General features: G+C 42.9%; 1 protein-coding gene across 24 annotated transcripts in view; it reads left to right on the top strand.

Moving 5' to 3' along the window:
- tcf7l2 (transcription factor 7 like 2) overlaps window positions 1-14,614 on the top strand; it is an 85,342-nt gene extending 70,728 nt beyond the window's left edge. For 4 of the 24 annotated variants that reach the window (XM_075457913.1, XM_075457918.1, XM_075457921.1 and 1 more), the window contains 9 exons: window positions 1,011-1,113; window positions 2,107-2,193; window positions 6,100-6,225; window positions 6,321-6,483; window positions 6,684-6,791; window positions 8,351-8,399; window positions 9,179-9,229; window positions 10,359-10,431; window positions 13,535-14,614. In XM_075457913.1, coding sequence (XP_075314028.1) covers window positions 1,011-1,113; window positions 2,107-2,193; window positions 6,100-6,225; window positions 6,321-6,483; window positions 6,684-6,791; window positions 8,351-8,399; window positions 9,179-9,229; window positions 10,359-10,431; window positions 13,535-13,991 — 1,217 coding nt within the window. In that variant the 3' untranslated portion in view covers window positions 13,992-14,614. Of the gene's footprint in view, window positions 1-1,010; window positions 1,114-2,106; window positions 2,194-6,084; window positions 6,226-6,320; window positions 6,484-6,683; window positions 6,792-8,335; window positions 8,400-9,178; window positions 9,230-10,358; window positions 10,432-11,002; window positions 11,077-11,587; window positions 11,650-13,534 lie in introns of those variants that run through there. The other 20 variants (XM_075457909.1, XM_075457915.1, XM_075457920.1 and 17 more) reach the window with 17 other exon arrangements.
- The last annotated feature ends 930 nt before the right edge of the window (window positions 14,615-15,544 follow it).

Here is a 15,544-nt window from a genome sequence, read left to right on the forward strand (position 1 = left end):
TAATTTAGGAAAATCTATTTGGCTTCAGTACAGCTGAGTTGGCGCTGGCCAGAATATCTGCAACAGTAGCAGCTGCGTAGAAAAAAACACACATCAGCCAAATCAGTGCGCTGGTTTTAGGACTATTGAGCGCACCTCCCTGCCTTATGGGCTTTTATGCAAGTCTCGTCTTCCTTGTTTTAAGTTTGCCATGAGAGAGAAAGTTATTTTCTTTACACCCAGCTGTGTTCGGGACCTTTTCAAGGCGTTCACTCAGGGCAGCTTGTTGATGCAGCTTCTTCGCCTGTCAGCTGCCACAGAAAGTAAACAACTCTGTGGATGCGTTGGTTGTTTGCCGCGCTGTCCTTAAATTGGACATCTTTGTCACTGTTTGTCAGTGGGAGATAACAAACGAAATTTGCTGGCATTTTCACGTTAAATCTGAGGATCATTTGAATGAATGGAGACCAATGACCAACAAACTGATGGTAGAGTTGGTAAAGTTGTCAGCCATTAGTCTTAAATATAGAAGTATTGACCTCATAATCTGTTACTGCTGTATATTTCTCCTACTGGTTTATTCGTGTATGTAATATCAGGTAAAATCCAGACTACCATTGTAAATTAGCAGACAGGCTGCCATTCTCATGCTGGCGTCTCTCTGATCACAGAGACAGCTTTTAATTATATTTCTGTGTGTTAATAACATCTAAGCCTAATCTCCTGATTCGCCAGACAAATGTGACAAGAATCGTGTTGGTGTTTTCTCCTCACCTCTCTCCCTTCTGCCTCTTCCAACACATTGTGCTGCTGCGCCGCCTCAAAGCCCTTTGATCAGGAAGTGTGATTTTAGCACTGTGTACATGCGAGCAACAAGCCCTCTACCTCCCATCTGCACTCCTGTGATGTTTGCCCCATTCAGATGCGAAACTCAACAAAGAATTCGGCACTGACAAATATTTGGTTCTCTCTCTGTCATCGTCTCGTCTGTCCACCTCCTCTCTGCTCCCGTCATCTTCTTTCTTCCACAGGAATCCCGAGGCCTCCGCATCCTCCAGATATATCTCCTTATTACCCGCTGTCACCTGGCACTGTCGGCCAGATTCCCCATCCGCTAGGATGGTTAGTACCACAGTAAGCAACGCCCTTTTTTTTTTACTATTTCCTCTATATTCTCCTTGTGTTGTTGAGAAAACCTTGAGGTGTTCTCAAACTGTAATGGTTAATAAGCATAAGATGGAGATTGAACTAAATCACAAAGAGACAAAACAGTAAACTGTGGCTAACACATTTGATGTGTTAAGCACATCGCAGCAGCAGCAGCAGGATGTTAGGATTTATGTGCACAGTTGTGGAAGCTTGTTCTGCATCTTGTTGATTTCTGAGAGTGGGTCTTCTCCCTCTGTGATAAACTCAATCCCCTAAATTTCTAACACAAGCCCAGCACAGTGGAGCTTCCCGAGGCTCTCACTAACCTCACCTTACTATTTTGTGGCAAATACTACTTTGCATGTCTGTGTATGGTTCAATTAGAGTAATGAACTGTGATTGCCTGTATTTTACCCACAATTCCTCATAGGGGCTCTCCCCTGGTAACTCTTGTCAACACTTGTTAATATGACAAAAGGCTACAAATTAAGCTCTGTTAATTTAATGTTTTCTCACCGCGATCTAAATACCGAGAGAGGCCCTGAGCGCAGTCATAGCGCCCTTTGATTTGCTGCACTTTATTTTGGTATAAATTTACATTCATTATTGTTTGTCTTTGGATGTGTAGACCTCAATTAGTGTGATGGCTCCATTAAAGGGACCCGCGCTTCGTCTTTAATTATCACAACAAAACACCTAGTTCCAGCTTGGGGAGGAACAGGGCCCCACTCCGTCGACACAGAGCGAAGGGTTATGAAATTTAATTAGCCATTGCTATCAAGATTTGTGGCATTCAAATTGTTCAGAGTTTTCCTCCCTTTGATCTGCGCTCTGCAATCCCCTAGATTTTTTGTCCTGATCAAATGAGAATAAAGAGGCCCACGGTGGGGAGAAGTGAGACAGAGGGCTTTAGCTTCTCCTCTTCCATCAACCCTGTTCCTTTACCTTTTTCTTTCTTCTTTTCTCCCCCCTTCCTAGGCAAGGTCAACCTGTTTATCCAATCACAACAGGGGGTTTTAGACACCCCTACCCAACTGCGCTAACTGTCAACGCATCCATGTCAAGGTGAGTCAAACCCTAGGAGTTAAACACATACACACACCCTCACACACTCATTGGGGTTTTTGTGTCAGGTGCACGTGCATGAGCAGCACACAACCGTGAGCAGAAACGTCTCTCTTAAGGAGAGCTCACACTCCCCATCTCTGCGTTCAAAAGGCCAATTCTCCAGTGTGGGGCTCCAGCTAGCATGCTCAAATATTAATTATATTTATCATTTTCTAATGAGGCCCCTGAAGTACATTTACCCCAACTGCATGTCAGGCAGGTCTGAAATGAGCTGGGGCATGTCCTTGCTGTGTGTTTGAGCAGCCGGACAGATAAACAAACAGCAACACTTGGATGATTTAAGCTGGGGCCCGACACTTGGCTGGTACTTTGGTCCAGCCCATTAGGGTTTGGTTCAAGTGCTACTGTTGACATTAGTGCACCCATGGGGCGTAAGTGTATTTGTTTCCATATTGTATACATGTGTGTGTATTTGTCAGTTTTACTGCTTATTGTTCCCTTGAGGAACGAATGTCCTCTATATTGTGTGGGAAGCGCACCTAATTAATTTTGGGTGCCTAAGAGCCCATGATTTGTGGGTTTGAGTGAGCCAAAAAGGCATACAACACAAAAAAGACCAAACGGCCTCCCACTCTCTCCACTCCCACTGCTCCTCCCTCCTTCTCCCTCTACATGCCCCTGCAGCGAGGGACTCTGGACAGAGCTGGTTTGGAGTCCAGGGATGAAGCCAAGCTTCAGTTTAATTACAGTCTGATTGGAAAAGCAGCTCACGAGGGCGACTTGTTTTGACCTCTGTGACAGTGATGGATCATGTAGATGCAAGAAGGCCACAGTTGCAAGGGAAGATGATTTTTTTTTTTTTTTAAGCATAGCCCTGAGAATGAGGGAAAGCCAAGTTTGTGAGATGGTGCAGATGGTTCATTTCATTCTTTGCATTTCATTCTTTAAATATAAGCACTGTCTTGCATTAACTTCACCTTTTAAACTCAATGGAGTGGTGTCTCAACCAGAGTCAAAATTCCATTTTGAAGCTCTTCCCCAGCAAGTCTCAGGTGCAGATGGTGGGTCTGTCCAGACATTGGCATCTGGCAACAGAACCCAGCCAACCTGGGCTTTAAGTGACTGCTAATTTGGCCCCTTAATGAGAGCCTCTACAATATGATCATCTTATTTCCAGTGCGGCTAATTGAATATACTGGCTGGGGTGTGGGGGGGACTGGCCATGGGGAAGAGCTAATGCCCTGTGATGAGGCCCCTAATTGAATTAGTATAACTGAATAGATGGAGAGCTCTGGGAGTTCTCTTGAGAATGGGAGGGTTTAGCACATTGCCCCACCCTCAAACAACTCCCTGCTAGAGTAAAGGAGACAACAGCTGACAAAATCTACTAACAATTTGTCTAATTGTGTCAGCCAAATAGCAGACTCATTTTATACATAGCCTTCAGCCAGTTGGTTTTGTTCAAAGAATAGGCCTGTTGTGATGGCTCAAACGATTTGTAGCGAGCAGCCCGACTGAAAGAAATTGCAGAGAAAAGACTTGCCGGCCTTGTACTCTTGTCGGGAGTTAGGTCTTTGCAGGAGAGCCTTGCTTCGTATCAGTCCCCTGTGCTGAAACAGAATTAGGATGCAGGGAATGAGTCTGCTACCTCATAGTCCCACAGTGAGTACCTTACCACCTAGGTCCTGCTAAAAGCAAAAGACATTCTTGTAGAAAGAGAATAAGAAGAGCCAAGCAGTGCAGAGATAGTGGAGCAAATGAGAGACGTTATTATGAAAATGTATGCGTGTGAATGTATGTGGGACAGGTGGGTGGATGCGAGGCCTCTTTGCCCCTTATGCTTTAGCCTGCCCTTTGATATGTTCCCCCATCATCCTTCTTCTTTTCTTTTCCTGGGGAACGGCCGGATCATTCTACATTAAACAGGCACGGGGGCTACCGCTTCGTACCGGCAATTAAATGGCGCTGGCTGACACTGGGCTTGCTGAGCCAGTGACCCCCCCTCTATCACCACCCACACATACACCCCTCCACCCCGCCAGCCATTCTTACCTTTCAGATTGAGACGTAAGAGCCCCGGGCTGGGGAGATGGGTGGGGGTCTCCACTGCTTCTCCCTCTCTATGTTGCTTAAATTGGTCCAAGCCGTTTCTCGCTGCTGATGAGCCCGATGATCATGATGATGCCCCCACGCTTCAAAGGGATGGCCGTCATGTTTAAACCATCACCTGGGCCACGCAGTGGCAGCAGGACGAGGGGAGGGATGGCAGGGAGGAAGCGAAGGAGTGCAGAGGTGGTGAGGGGACAAGGAGGAGTGGAGGAGAAGAAGGGGAGGAAAGAAATAGATCTCGGAACAGAGGACATTTTAACAAGTGCACAGAGAGAGAAGGAGGGAGGGTGAACAGGGAGAGAGGAAACGGGGCGAGTGAAGAAAATGCAGCCCTAATGATGGGCAATATGCAGCCACTGCTGCTGAGCTCCCCATCAACGGATGACATGGCACAAACACCAATGTGTCAGTGATGAAGGGAGAAGAGGGGAAAGGAGGAAAAGAGTTTGAGGGGGGAGCACTGGCACTCCCCTGAGATGGCCTCCAACAGAAACTAGTTGTTCCTGGCGAGTTTATCCTCATCATTATATTCTGGCTCGGAGCCATGCAGCCAGACACAGCCGGATAATGAGCTGCTTTTTTTAAAAAAAAAAAAAGAATTATTCCTCCTTTTTTTCCTCTTCTCTTAAATTTCTGCGTGGTCACGTGGAACCGAGGCCCCGCGCTTTCAACATACGCATGCAGATGTACGTGTTCAAATAATTAACGTCACACACACACAGTCGCACATACCGGATGGCAGCGCCTCATGGCTGTTCTGGCCAGTGAAATAAATTCTTAAACGAGGGATTGTGGCCCAGATATGTGGAACAGTTGGAGACGACGGAATGATGATAGATGGAGTGTGGAGGGATGGAGATAAAAATGTCAGTGATGCTGACAGTGCTGAATTTGCAGAAGAGAGTGGGAGGAAGCAAATGGAGACCCAAAATCTGGAGTGATACTAGGCTTTGAAAGGACAGTTTTAATCTACTTTGCAGTATTCCCCGATAAGAGATAATGATTCAAGCTTTATCCCACTCAAATCTGGCATTTTCATATCAGCAAAATTGTTAATTCAACAATGACCTCACGTTATGAGATTGGGGTTTTCCACAAATTACACAAAAAAATTGATTCCTCTTAATCTTTTTAGAACATTGGCCTACCCCTTGCAAATGCCCTACATTAGATACATTCTAACATGTGCATCTTTTATATCTAAGATGAGCTTCCTTAGAAGGTGCTGATATACCCAACCATAAACCTAAAAGAGCCCTTGAGGCAACACATTTTACTTAGCCTATAGAGAGGATTTTCATCTATATTCCTCAGGAATATGTTGATGAGGACATTATCATTCATCTCATTGAGGTTGTGATTAAGTGAATGTCAAAAGGCTCGAGTTTTCATTGTGTTGTTCTTTGGGGTTTGATGAAATGTTTATTCTTGTTCAGTTCAGCTATAGTGACTGTTGGACACAATTTGTAGTTTTATATTTGTGTGCAATGAATAACCATCCAGGCTGGATTCTGTCCTCAAATTAAATTGTATGACATCCGACCTAGCAATTCATTTGAGCTGAAATCCTATTCAAATCAATTGTAATTAACACAGAAGCCAGCCTTGGACATTTGCATGTGACCATGTGTGTTTCTTGTGGCTCAATTCCATTTGCATGACAGACGAGGAAACACTATGTACCTTGACTTGATAGAGAATGAGAATGGAATTCAGCCGCAGTCTTGTGTGTTCTCCATCTTCTCATTTCACCCATGTCCACTCTGACGATTTACACAGTCTTCTGTCCTCTAGGTTTCCCCCACACATGGTGCCCCCTCACCACAGTTTGCACACCACGGGCATCCCCCACCCAGCCATCGTCACAACAAACGTCAAGCAAGAATCCTCCCACAGTGACATCAGCTCTCTCAACAGCTCGTGAGTAAACTTTCTTCGCCCAAAACTACATTTCCCTCTTGAAGGCTCGCCCTGCTCCCCTCACTGCTCCCCTCACACCTCTGCCCCCACTACAGGAAACAGTCAGACGCTAAAAAGGAAGAGGAGAAAAAGAAGCAGGTCCACATAAAGAAGCCTCTGAATGCCTTCATGCTCTACATGAAGGAGATGCGGGCCAAAGTGGTGGCGGAGTGCACATTGAAGGAAAGTGCTGCCATCAACCAGATCCTGGGACGGAGGGTAAGTGTCAAGTCAAACTGAAACGCCTACGGTGCACACGACATACTGCCCTGCTGATTGAAATAAGAGCACACGAACTAAACACAGTTAAAGGCCTGAGTTCACAGCCTATTTCTTTTGTCTTGTTTGCGGTTGAAAAATAAAAATTAAACAAAAGAAAAAACACTTTTTTTCCCCGTGTCTTGTCGCCCTTTTTGCAGTGGCACGCGCTATCGCGGGAGGAGCAGGCCAAGTACTATGAGCTGGCCAGGAAAGAACGACAGCTCCACATGCAGCTGTACCCAGGCTGGTCAGCACGAGACAACTATGTAAGTTTTTAAGTTTACAAGTCGTAACAGCCTGTTCTTTTCCCTCTCATTAGGTGTAGACATACAGGACACCTTGTCTGATGTGCTCTATTCTAACTGGGCTCGAGACATCAAATTCTTCTGAAATATTTTTATTTACATATTGGGTTTTTTTGTCAAGTCTAGCCCATGCAAAGCCTCCTTGGGTCTCATGAAAGATGCTACATAAATTACAGTTAATAATATTGTTATGCCAAAAGATTACAGTCTAAACTGCAAGTATTTGGGCAGAGTTATTTTTTTTATTATTATTTTATTTTCATGCTCTGTGCTGCTAGGCAAACAGTGTGACATTACATGATGAAGACTACATTAAAGTCTCGGCTTTGATTTGAGTAGGTATAGATCAACATGGAAAATTCTGCGTGAGATACATCCCTCTCAACACATAGTACCCAACCTGAAGTCATTGACAGATGTACATATAGTGGAACTACATCATTATCATTTAGTGGAAATCCTTTGCAGTGAATAACTGCTTTAAGTCTTCATTATTGTACTCTGGCTGGCCTTCACCACAGGCACCTTTTAGGGTTCACTTGTTCACTCTGAAAAGCTCCAAGTTTTTTTTTTTGGTTTTCTTTGAGGATTCTTAGGATACAAAATTAATTTACTACTTTGCTAGTTTTCCTTAAAGCGACCCAACTTTTCTGCGTCCATCATTTGGATAGAGGTCGCTGTCTCAACTGTTTTTTCTTTGCATGTGTATACATCCGTCTACTCTTGATCGTTTACATTTCCGTGCTGGGGATAATTTTTTATTCAGTGTGCATTCATGGAGGGGGATTGGTAATATTAGAAAACCACCTGCCTTTTCAGCCTCAATATTTGACAATCAGTAGATCATTGTCTTTACTGCTGTTGCTGAGAAACGTCACCTCAATCCAAATGGAAATGCTCAGTCAACTCTAAGCCACATGTAGCTCCTGTTGATCACACATAACTCTTAAAGAAAAATTGACCAGTTTGTTATTTCTGAATCCTTCCATTTTGGGCACAGTGGTTTCAAATGGCTCCACAACTCTTTTCATGTTGATGTAAACCTACTCAAAGCTGAGACTTCCATTATTTTTAGGCTGGATCAAAAGCACGGAGTTACAGTCTATATAACAACAGCAAAATAATAATTCTGGGCTCTCTGTTCTGCCACAAATGCCAGATTTTCAGTTTAGTCTAGTCTAGGATGAAGCTGACCAGGAGATTCTTCCATGAGCAGCGACAGAGAAATCTATCTTCTAAAGCAGAAGTGTGTTAAAACATCTAGATGTTAACAGAGCAGATGAAAATGAAAACAAAAGCAAACAGAGAAAATGGATAATTCTAGTCTGGCCTGCAGTGGTTGCAACAAACCGGAGGGCATAGGCAGAAAAAAGGCAGAGAAAGAATGAATGAATAAATAAGTAAACACAAAGATGAGTCCTGTTCTCCGCCTCATGTTTTGGGCATTCTGCAATATAATAACTAAGGTTCCTGTCTGTGTCTATTTTTTTCTTTCTATTTTTTTGGCGGCTAACCAACAGGGGAAAAGGAAGAAGAGAAAAAGGGAAAAGCAGCAAGCAGAGAGCAATGGTAAGTGAGCTGCAATTATCTCTCATTAGAAGAGCCCCATCATGTGTCAGGCAGATGTGACATGTTGCAAGATAAAAGTCAAGCTCGTGTGTTTGTGTATTATGTTTTTTTTGAGCCCGTTATTGTGCCTGCCTTTTTTCTTTTTTTTTTTTTGATATAGTTATGCTTCCCCATGCAATATTTAAATGGTAGTGTTGCTTGTAACCCACCCCCCACCCCTCACCCCCCAATTATCCCGAAGTCTCCCTGGCTAATAACAACTGAATATGCATGAACCCCCCAAAGTCCTTCTCACCCTCTGCCCCGCCCCCATCACCCACCTCCCCCTTTGGCTTTTAGCCTTCTGGTATTTTGATATGTGTTTGAGAAGTTGAAGCATTGTGAGAGCCATTAACTTTGCCATTGTTGTGTGTGTGGCCCTTTTTAAAAATTTGTTTTTTTATATATATATACTGCCTGTGCCCTGCAGATTGATTGCATTACTATACTGTGTGTGTGTGTGTGTGTGGGTATGAGAGCGAATGTCTGACTGTGCATGGTTGTGCTTGTTTGGCTGCCCCTCGCTTGCTTCCATGCATGCTTTTATTAAGAGAAATCACTTACATCTTAAAATTAAGGAGGTTTGCTAATTCTGTGATCTATCCATTTTTATTCTTATGATTCATACCCTTCTGATCATATTGTGAGGAGCTATGCCGACTTGTTATCATGTATTTTTCGCTCGTTTGGTGACGGATTTCTTCTTGAAGGCCTCTCTATCTGTTCTTTTTTTTTTTCAGAACACAGAGAATATTTTCCAAACCCTTGCCTTTCACTCCCTCCGATTACAGGTGCTAATGTCATTTTGAGTATTAAATTACTAACTGTTTATTTTTTTTACCTTTTTAAAATGGATGTTTATTTAATTACCTATGAATGTGCAGTATGAGGCAGGTTTCAGTTTAAATATGCTCTATTTGCTTTGTTTGCTGCTTTCCTTTTTCTTAAAATGTTGCTGTTGTTTATTTGACTTCAAGCTAGACTATATTTCAGTGGATTTACTGTTGGATTTTTGGAGCACTTTCATATTTAGGCAAAATTATGCAATATGCTTAAGGTACTGATGATATAGAGTTAGATTGTCATTGTTAAGTATGACCTGAAAGGTTGATGTCAGGGTAAACCTCCTTAATCTATATGCTTCAGTAGCTGCGCTTGTGCCTTTCCTATAGGCCAGCATGAGTTTGGCCTATCCCCCCCTTTTTAAAAAGTGTTTCTGCTCAGATAAGGCCTGGACTCAAACACGTCACCACAGTATTCTGCTGTCACTCTGCTCTACCTCTGACAATGACACAGTTACAGGGTAGAGCAAACAAGTGACTGGCAGCTGTTCTGCCACAGGCAGCCGATGCTGATGGAAACCAATCAACGGTTTGATGCCAGGTCTAAAGAGTAGATTCAGTCTTTGGATTCTAGCCTTTTAAATCCTTCCCTCAGGCTAGGGCTATCTACTACCACTGCCTAGTTCCACTACCTTGACCCTATCTTTTTGAAATCCTAGTACACTGATAGCATCTAACAGCAAATTAATTCCACCTGTTCCGTTTTTACCCTCTCGGCCAATTAAAAGCACTATCTTATCTGCTGCTTTAACTTCTGTCAGAATTCAGATTATGTGACTGAAAGTGATTGTTTTAATATTAATGTCATACTTTAATAATATGCATGCATGCATTTTGATTTTACTAATTTCTGGAACACAGCTACTGCGTTCAGTCCTGTCCTTAAATGCACACTTGATACTGGCTCTAAGTGGGTTTTGGAGGGATTTCTTGCTCAGTGAGCCACTGCTAAGCTTCATAGATTCACCCTTATCTGTTTTTTCTCCTTATTTCTCTCCTCTTTTTGGTTTCCTTATTTTATTGTTTTTGGTTCTATTCCTCCTCTCTGCTGGCTTCTCCTTCCTTGTTGTGGCATCAGACCTGAGCGCTCCTAAGAAGTGTCGAGCGCGCTTTGGGCTCGATCAACAGAATAACTGGTGTGGCCCGTGCAGGTGTGTATGGTGTGTGCTTGCACTGGCCAGGGCCAGGTGAAGGCTGGGTAACTCTACGCTGGGACTTCCTCCCCTGCTCTATGCTGTTCCTCTTCCTCTTCACCTTCCTCCCTGTCTGTCCCGCCAGGTTGTTGTGACCTCTAAGCTTCCTCCAGCCACGTCCTGCCGGTCTGTCTTTGGATTCTCACTATTTGATTTTAACTTCCTGTTTCGGGGGAAAAAGGGTATTAACAGCCTATACCAGGGTGTTTGTATGAATGTCGTCAGTGTGGATGTGTGGATGAAGACTCGGAAGTTACAGGGGTTTCACTGCAGGACGTACAGTACTGTAAACCTTCCTGAGATTGGTCAGAAGACCTAAACTGGCAGGTCGGGGCTTGGAGGATCTTGAGTTTGATGGCTTGGTCAATAAGGAGGACATCCTAGTGTTGCCCGCCTGAATCTAAGCCCTGGCTACATTTTTTGTCTGTGCAATGACGTGTCCATTTTCTTTTTCTTTCCTTTTTTTTTTTTTTTTTTTTCTTTTTTTTTTTTGTCTGTGTGTGTTTGTGTCTACCTCTTTGGCTAACAGATGCAAATACCCCAAAGAAGTGTCGTGCCTTGTTCGGGCTTGACCAGCTGAGTTTATGGTGCAAACCATGCAGGTATAACTGCTGTAGTACCAGTGGGAGGAAGACATCCACAATGAGCATCTTCTTCTCGATTATTGGCTTAGATGTCTTCCTAAAACATGTTTCCATCAGTGTGGTAACAGATGGAAAACTCCTTCCTGCTCCTCTAAATTCCTGCTCAGCTATTTCTCCTCATTGAACTCAGTTCAAGCCCAGTGACAGAAAATGGATTTCAACATAAGACAGCTCAATAATTTTTGTTTTAGATACAAGATTGGTTTTCTTAATATATCTGGTATAACATTTATTACGTTGTAGACTGTCGGGATTAAAATCCATTTTCTCTCCAAGCAGTGGATAATACCCTCCTATCTTAACTGTCATGTATGTTCTAATTGGCATCCCTTTGAATAACAATGTTATGCTGACAAATTTAGCCCTGCTTTCTCTAAGGGCCTGTTCAGTGACACTCTTTTCTGTGCCCTCTTCCTTCTCCTTCTCCACCTCTTCCTCCTCCAAACTCCTCTTCAATAACCCTTACTTAGTCCCTACCTGTTGTCTTTCTGTTCTGACACAAGCAGTCTTTGAATTGGGAATATTTTCATGGTAGGTATTTGTTTCTGCTGAGTAATACCCTTCTTTGTGTCTGGCTTGCACCACACCCTTCCCCTTCTTTCTCGACACAACTGAGTGCCAATCATTGCAACACACTTTTACTGCCGTTAGGCGTCTCATTTGCATCGTTTTGAACATACTTGTGAATAGGCTCAAAATTGAACTTAAGTCTGTGAGATTAGCATTTTTGAAAAAGCATTTCTTATCTTAAATGTACTTAATCTCCAGGAAGAATCCAACAGATCCCTGATCACAAGCACACTTGATCACCTCCACACAGTCCGCCGTTGTCAGAGTTCCCCTTCCAGCTGACACGCAAATGATCAAAAATATGGCGTTATTCCTAAAAGAAAAAAAGTGCATAGTAAGATTAAGACACTGGAAAGTGCTGTAATTCACTCAGCGAGGTTAAAAGTTCTCTCTGGGGCTCCATTTCCTAAAAGATGCATCTGGTATAATTTCCCCCGAGACAGAGAATCAATAACATACACAGGCACATACTATAAATCAATATGTCTGTTAAAAAATGGATATTAGGTCATTTGTTGCAGTTTGACAGACAGTTACGGAGGCCATGATGTGTATGTAGTAGCAAAACGATACCTTTTTAGTCCCGGTCGATGCTCCGCACCATCCTGAGCTACAGTATCAGCACAGACTGCACTTAAAAGCCTCATCCTCACCCTTTTCTAGTGTCCTAGACTGTCTGATGTTGTGTGCTTGCACTGTTGAGTTCATCAGAAATGCATGCCCCTCTTTCACCGAGTATGTGATCAAGGTTTCATAGTTTTTTTCATAGTCTGTAATTTGTTGGTGTTCCTCTTTATCTTCATTCTCAGAAATTTGCTCTCTGCATTTATGCAAAAAATCCCCCTTTAGAATAACAGGCACAGGAAAAAAACCATGTTTAAACAACATATCCACCTAATATGTTCCCAAAGAGTCGGTTGTTGTTTTTAAACTCCTTAGTCTGTTTTTAACTACCTCATGTCCCATTAAAGCTTAAATACCCCATGGCCTAAGGCATCCTAGTGATAGAATTCAGATCTGAGAGAGATGGGTCACTTCAAGGGTCAGCATAAAGATGAAGTGGGCAGAGATTCCCCCTTAACCAAATCTGAACTCAGCCTTCACAGCAGAGTCACCACAGATAAATGCAGCAATGCTCTACCCTCCCAACTCCCCCTCACTCCAGTTTTTCGTCCACTGAGCGCAACGGGCCTGGCCTCAGGACTCGGCATGCAGGGGGAGGGTGCCAACCCCAGGCAGGAATGTAAACATGATGCCTTGACCCCTCGTGCACACTCACACTTGTGTCTGTGGGGCAGATGCAGGGTAGTGTGGGTCTTGTTGACTTTTTTTTTTTTTTTTTTTTTTACCTCGTATCCAAACTCTGCCCCCTCAAGAGAAGAGAAAGTCGAGCCGTGTGGAAGTATAGGAGCGAGAACGGTCCAGTAACCTCGGGTTTCTTGAGAGAACACACTGATCTGTAGCTGAAGTTTAGTCCTCTTACAACAAAAAAAGAAGAAATTCAGAGAGCAAACCACATCCAATCTGCTTCCTTTTTTGTCCTTCCATCATCATTTCTGTGTGTGCTTTTCATTCCCCTCCTGCCTCTTGTCCAGGTGCCTCACCTGTGATCTTTTCTTAATGTCTGTCCTGTCTCATGGTGTAGTATTTCTACTGACTTTCTCCTTAGCACAAGGTTTATTTAGCTACTTAAATGCACCTAAATCTTACGGATCATGCCTCAAGTAATGAGTTTGCTTAATTCGAAAAGGCAAAAGTGCATTTAAGCCAGCAACAGTGCTAAGGGGCCATGTAGTTTAAAGATTAGCTGCTGAAAGATACTCTCTCTCTCTCACCTTGTCCCTCAGGAGAAAAAAAAAGTGCATTCGCTACATCCAAGGTGAAGGCAGCTGTGCCAGTCCTCCCTCTACGGACGGAAGCTTACTAGACTCCCCCCCATCCTCCCCCTCTTCCGTGGCTCCCTCCCCCTCCTCAAAAGAGTCCAAACCTCAGACTGAACAAATGCAACCTCTCTCACTGACTATGAAACCGGCCCACCAGCCACTCCACCACCCACACCTCCTGGCTGGGCCTCCACCGCCTTCTTTGGTTCAGCTGGAAAACTCTGCTGCAGCTAGCAAAACGCCCGGCGCCTCCTCCCACAACGGAGCTCTGGAGCGCGGTGACATCTCGTCTTCGCGGCAGCCGGGCTCCTCTGTGGCATCCTCAATGGCCCGGCCTTCGGCATTGCTGTGTCATTCCCACTCGCTCCTCCCCTCCGCAGGCCCTCAGCCTCTGTCGCTTGTGACCAAGTCTATAGAATAGTCTACCCTATTCTTTATGTTTTTCAGCTCTGCACACACACACCTTTCTAGGCCCTCTCTCTGTTATATTTCACTTTTTGTTTCTGTGCCATAGGGCTTTGAAATTTTAGTTTTTCTTTTATTAAAGTTCATTGGTCAATATTTGACCCCTGATTTATCAAAAAATAACCTAATTATTATAAAGAAATGATACAATGAGCTGTAGTATAGCTTTGTGAATCTGCCAAAAGTTTCATGAATTTTCTTTTCTTTTCTTTTTTGTAGTGTTAAAACAGTGCAAACAGAAAAATTATCTCCTTCAACTTCAAAATGTTTAAAAGACGGATATAAAAAGGTAGGCTAGATTATTCAGTGAGCCCTTTTCTTGAAAGAGTTGGTTCTCCTTTTTTATTTGTATTAAATACGAGCTTGCGAACCAATCATTCGACATCTGTTCAAACTCTTGGAGGGCATGAGGCTAGCGGTGACACCTCTCTGAGGAACAACTTTAATTGTGATGTTACTTGTTCTTGTTTAAATGTACAGAATATTGGGGAGGGGGGGCGATTACTGTGTTAAATATGCATTCTTCCTCTGCGTTGTCTTTTTTCTTTGTTGTTTACCTTTGGGGTGGAGTCAGGCAAGTTTGGGTTGGGAGGGGGGCGGGTGGGAGGGTTGAGGGTTATTGAATTCAAAAATGTCACAACGCTAGGACCAGTAGTATTTATTGCTTTAGAGATTGCTTGTTGTAAATTGTATGTGTCTCTTTTTGACCTTTTTTTTTTTTTTTTTTTTTTTTTCCTTCCTTGATACATTGTACAAATATGTTTTTCTTAAGGTAAGCAAATATATGAATGATCCATTTTTACAAGGAGGTTTTAAAAGGCAAATCTTTTTGTTGTAGATTTTTCCTCGCTGAAAACCTGGATTCCACTCAGTGTGCCGTGTAGATCTCATAAACGGAAGTATGCACAACTTCATTTCAAGAAATGCGTCTATAAGCCATTTTACAAAAAGAAGAACAGAAAACTTGAAAGGAGACAGTGGGTGCCGTGTGTTCAGTGGTCGGAAAAGTGTTTAAAGCCCTTCTTTTTTATTGCACAGTCACATCTCCCAGACTGTAGATTCGTGTACAGATTTTCCGTGCCAAATTTGTGATAATTTTCTCTGCTCCCCCCCAAAAAAAAACATGCTGTAGGGATTTCTTTCTCTTTTTGTTTTGTTGTCGTTTGTTTTTATTTTATTTTGATACCATTCTTTGCTGTGACGTTACATAGATTGCTATGTATGTAGTATAAATGTTGCTATAACAAATGTGTTTGGTAGCAAATTGTCAAATATTAAAATTTAAACTTAATAAAAAGACGGACATCATACTGTATAAACCCACGAGGGCCAAATTATGTATATTAGGAGGTTCATAAAAAAACTATTAAATACAAAAAAATACACAAACTGCCACTTTTAAGTACACTACTACATATAGGTAGATAGAAAAAATAGGCATGTTGATGTTGCAAGAGGCTGTAAAAAAAAGCTACAAGAGAATCATCCACTCGGTGCCATTGTAGTTGA

This window comes from Odontesthes bonariensis, chromosome 23 (genome assembly GCF_027942865.1).
Source record: "Odontesthes bonariensis isolate fOdoBon6 chromosome 23, fOdoBon6.hap1, whole genome shotgun sequence".
Classification (NCBI taxonomy): Eukaryota; Metazoa; Chordata; class Actinopteri; order Atheriniformes; family Atherinopsidae; genus Odontesthes; species Odontesthes bonariensis.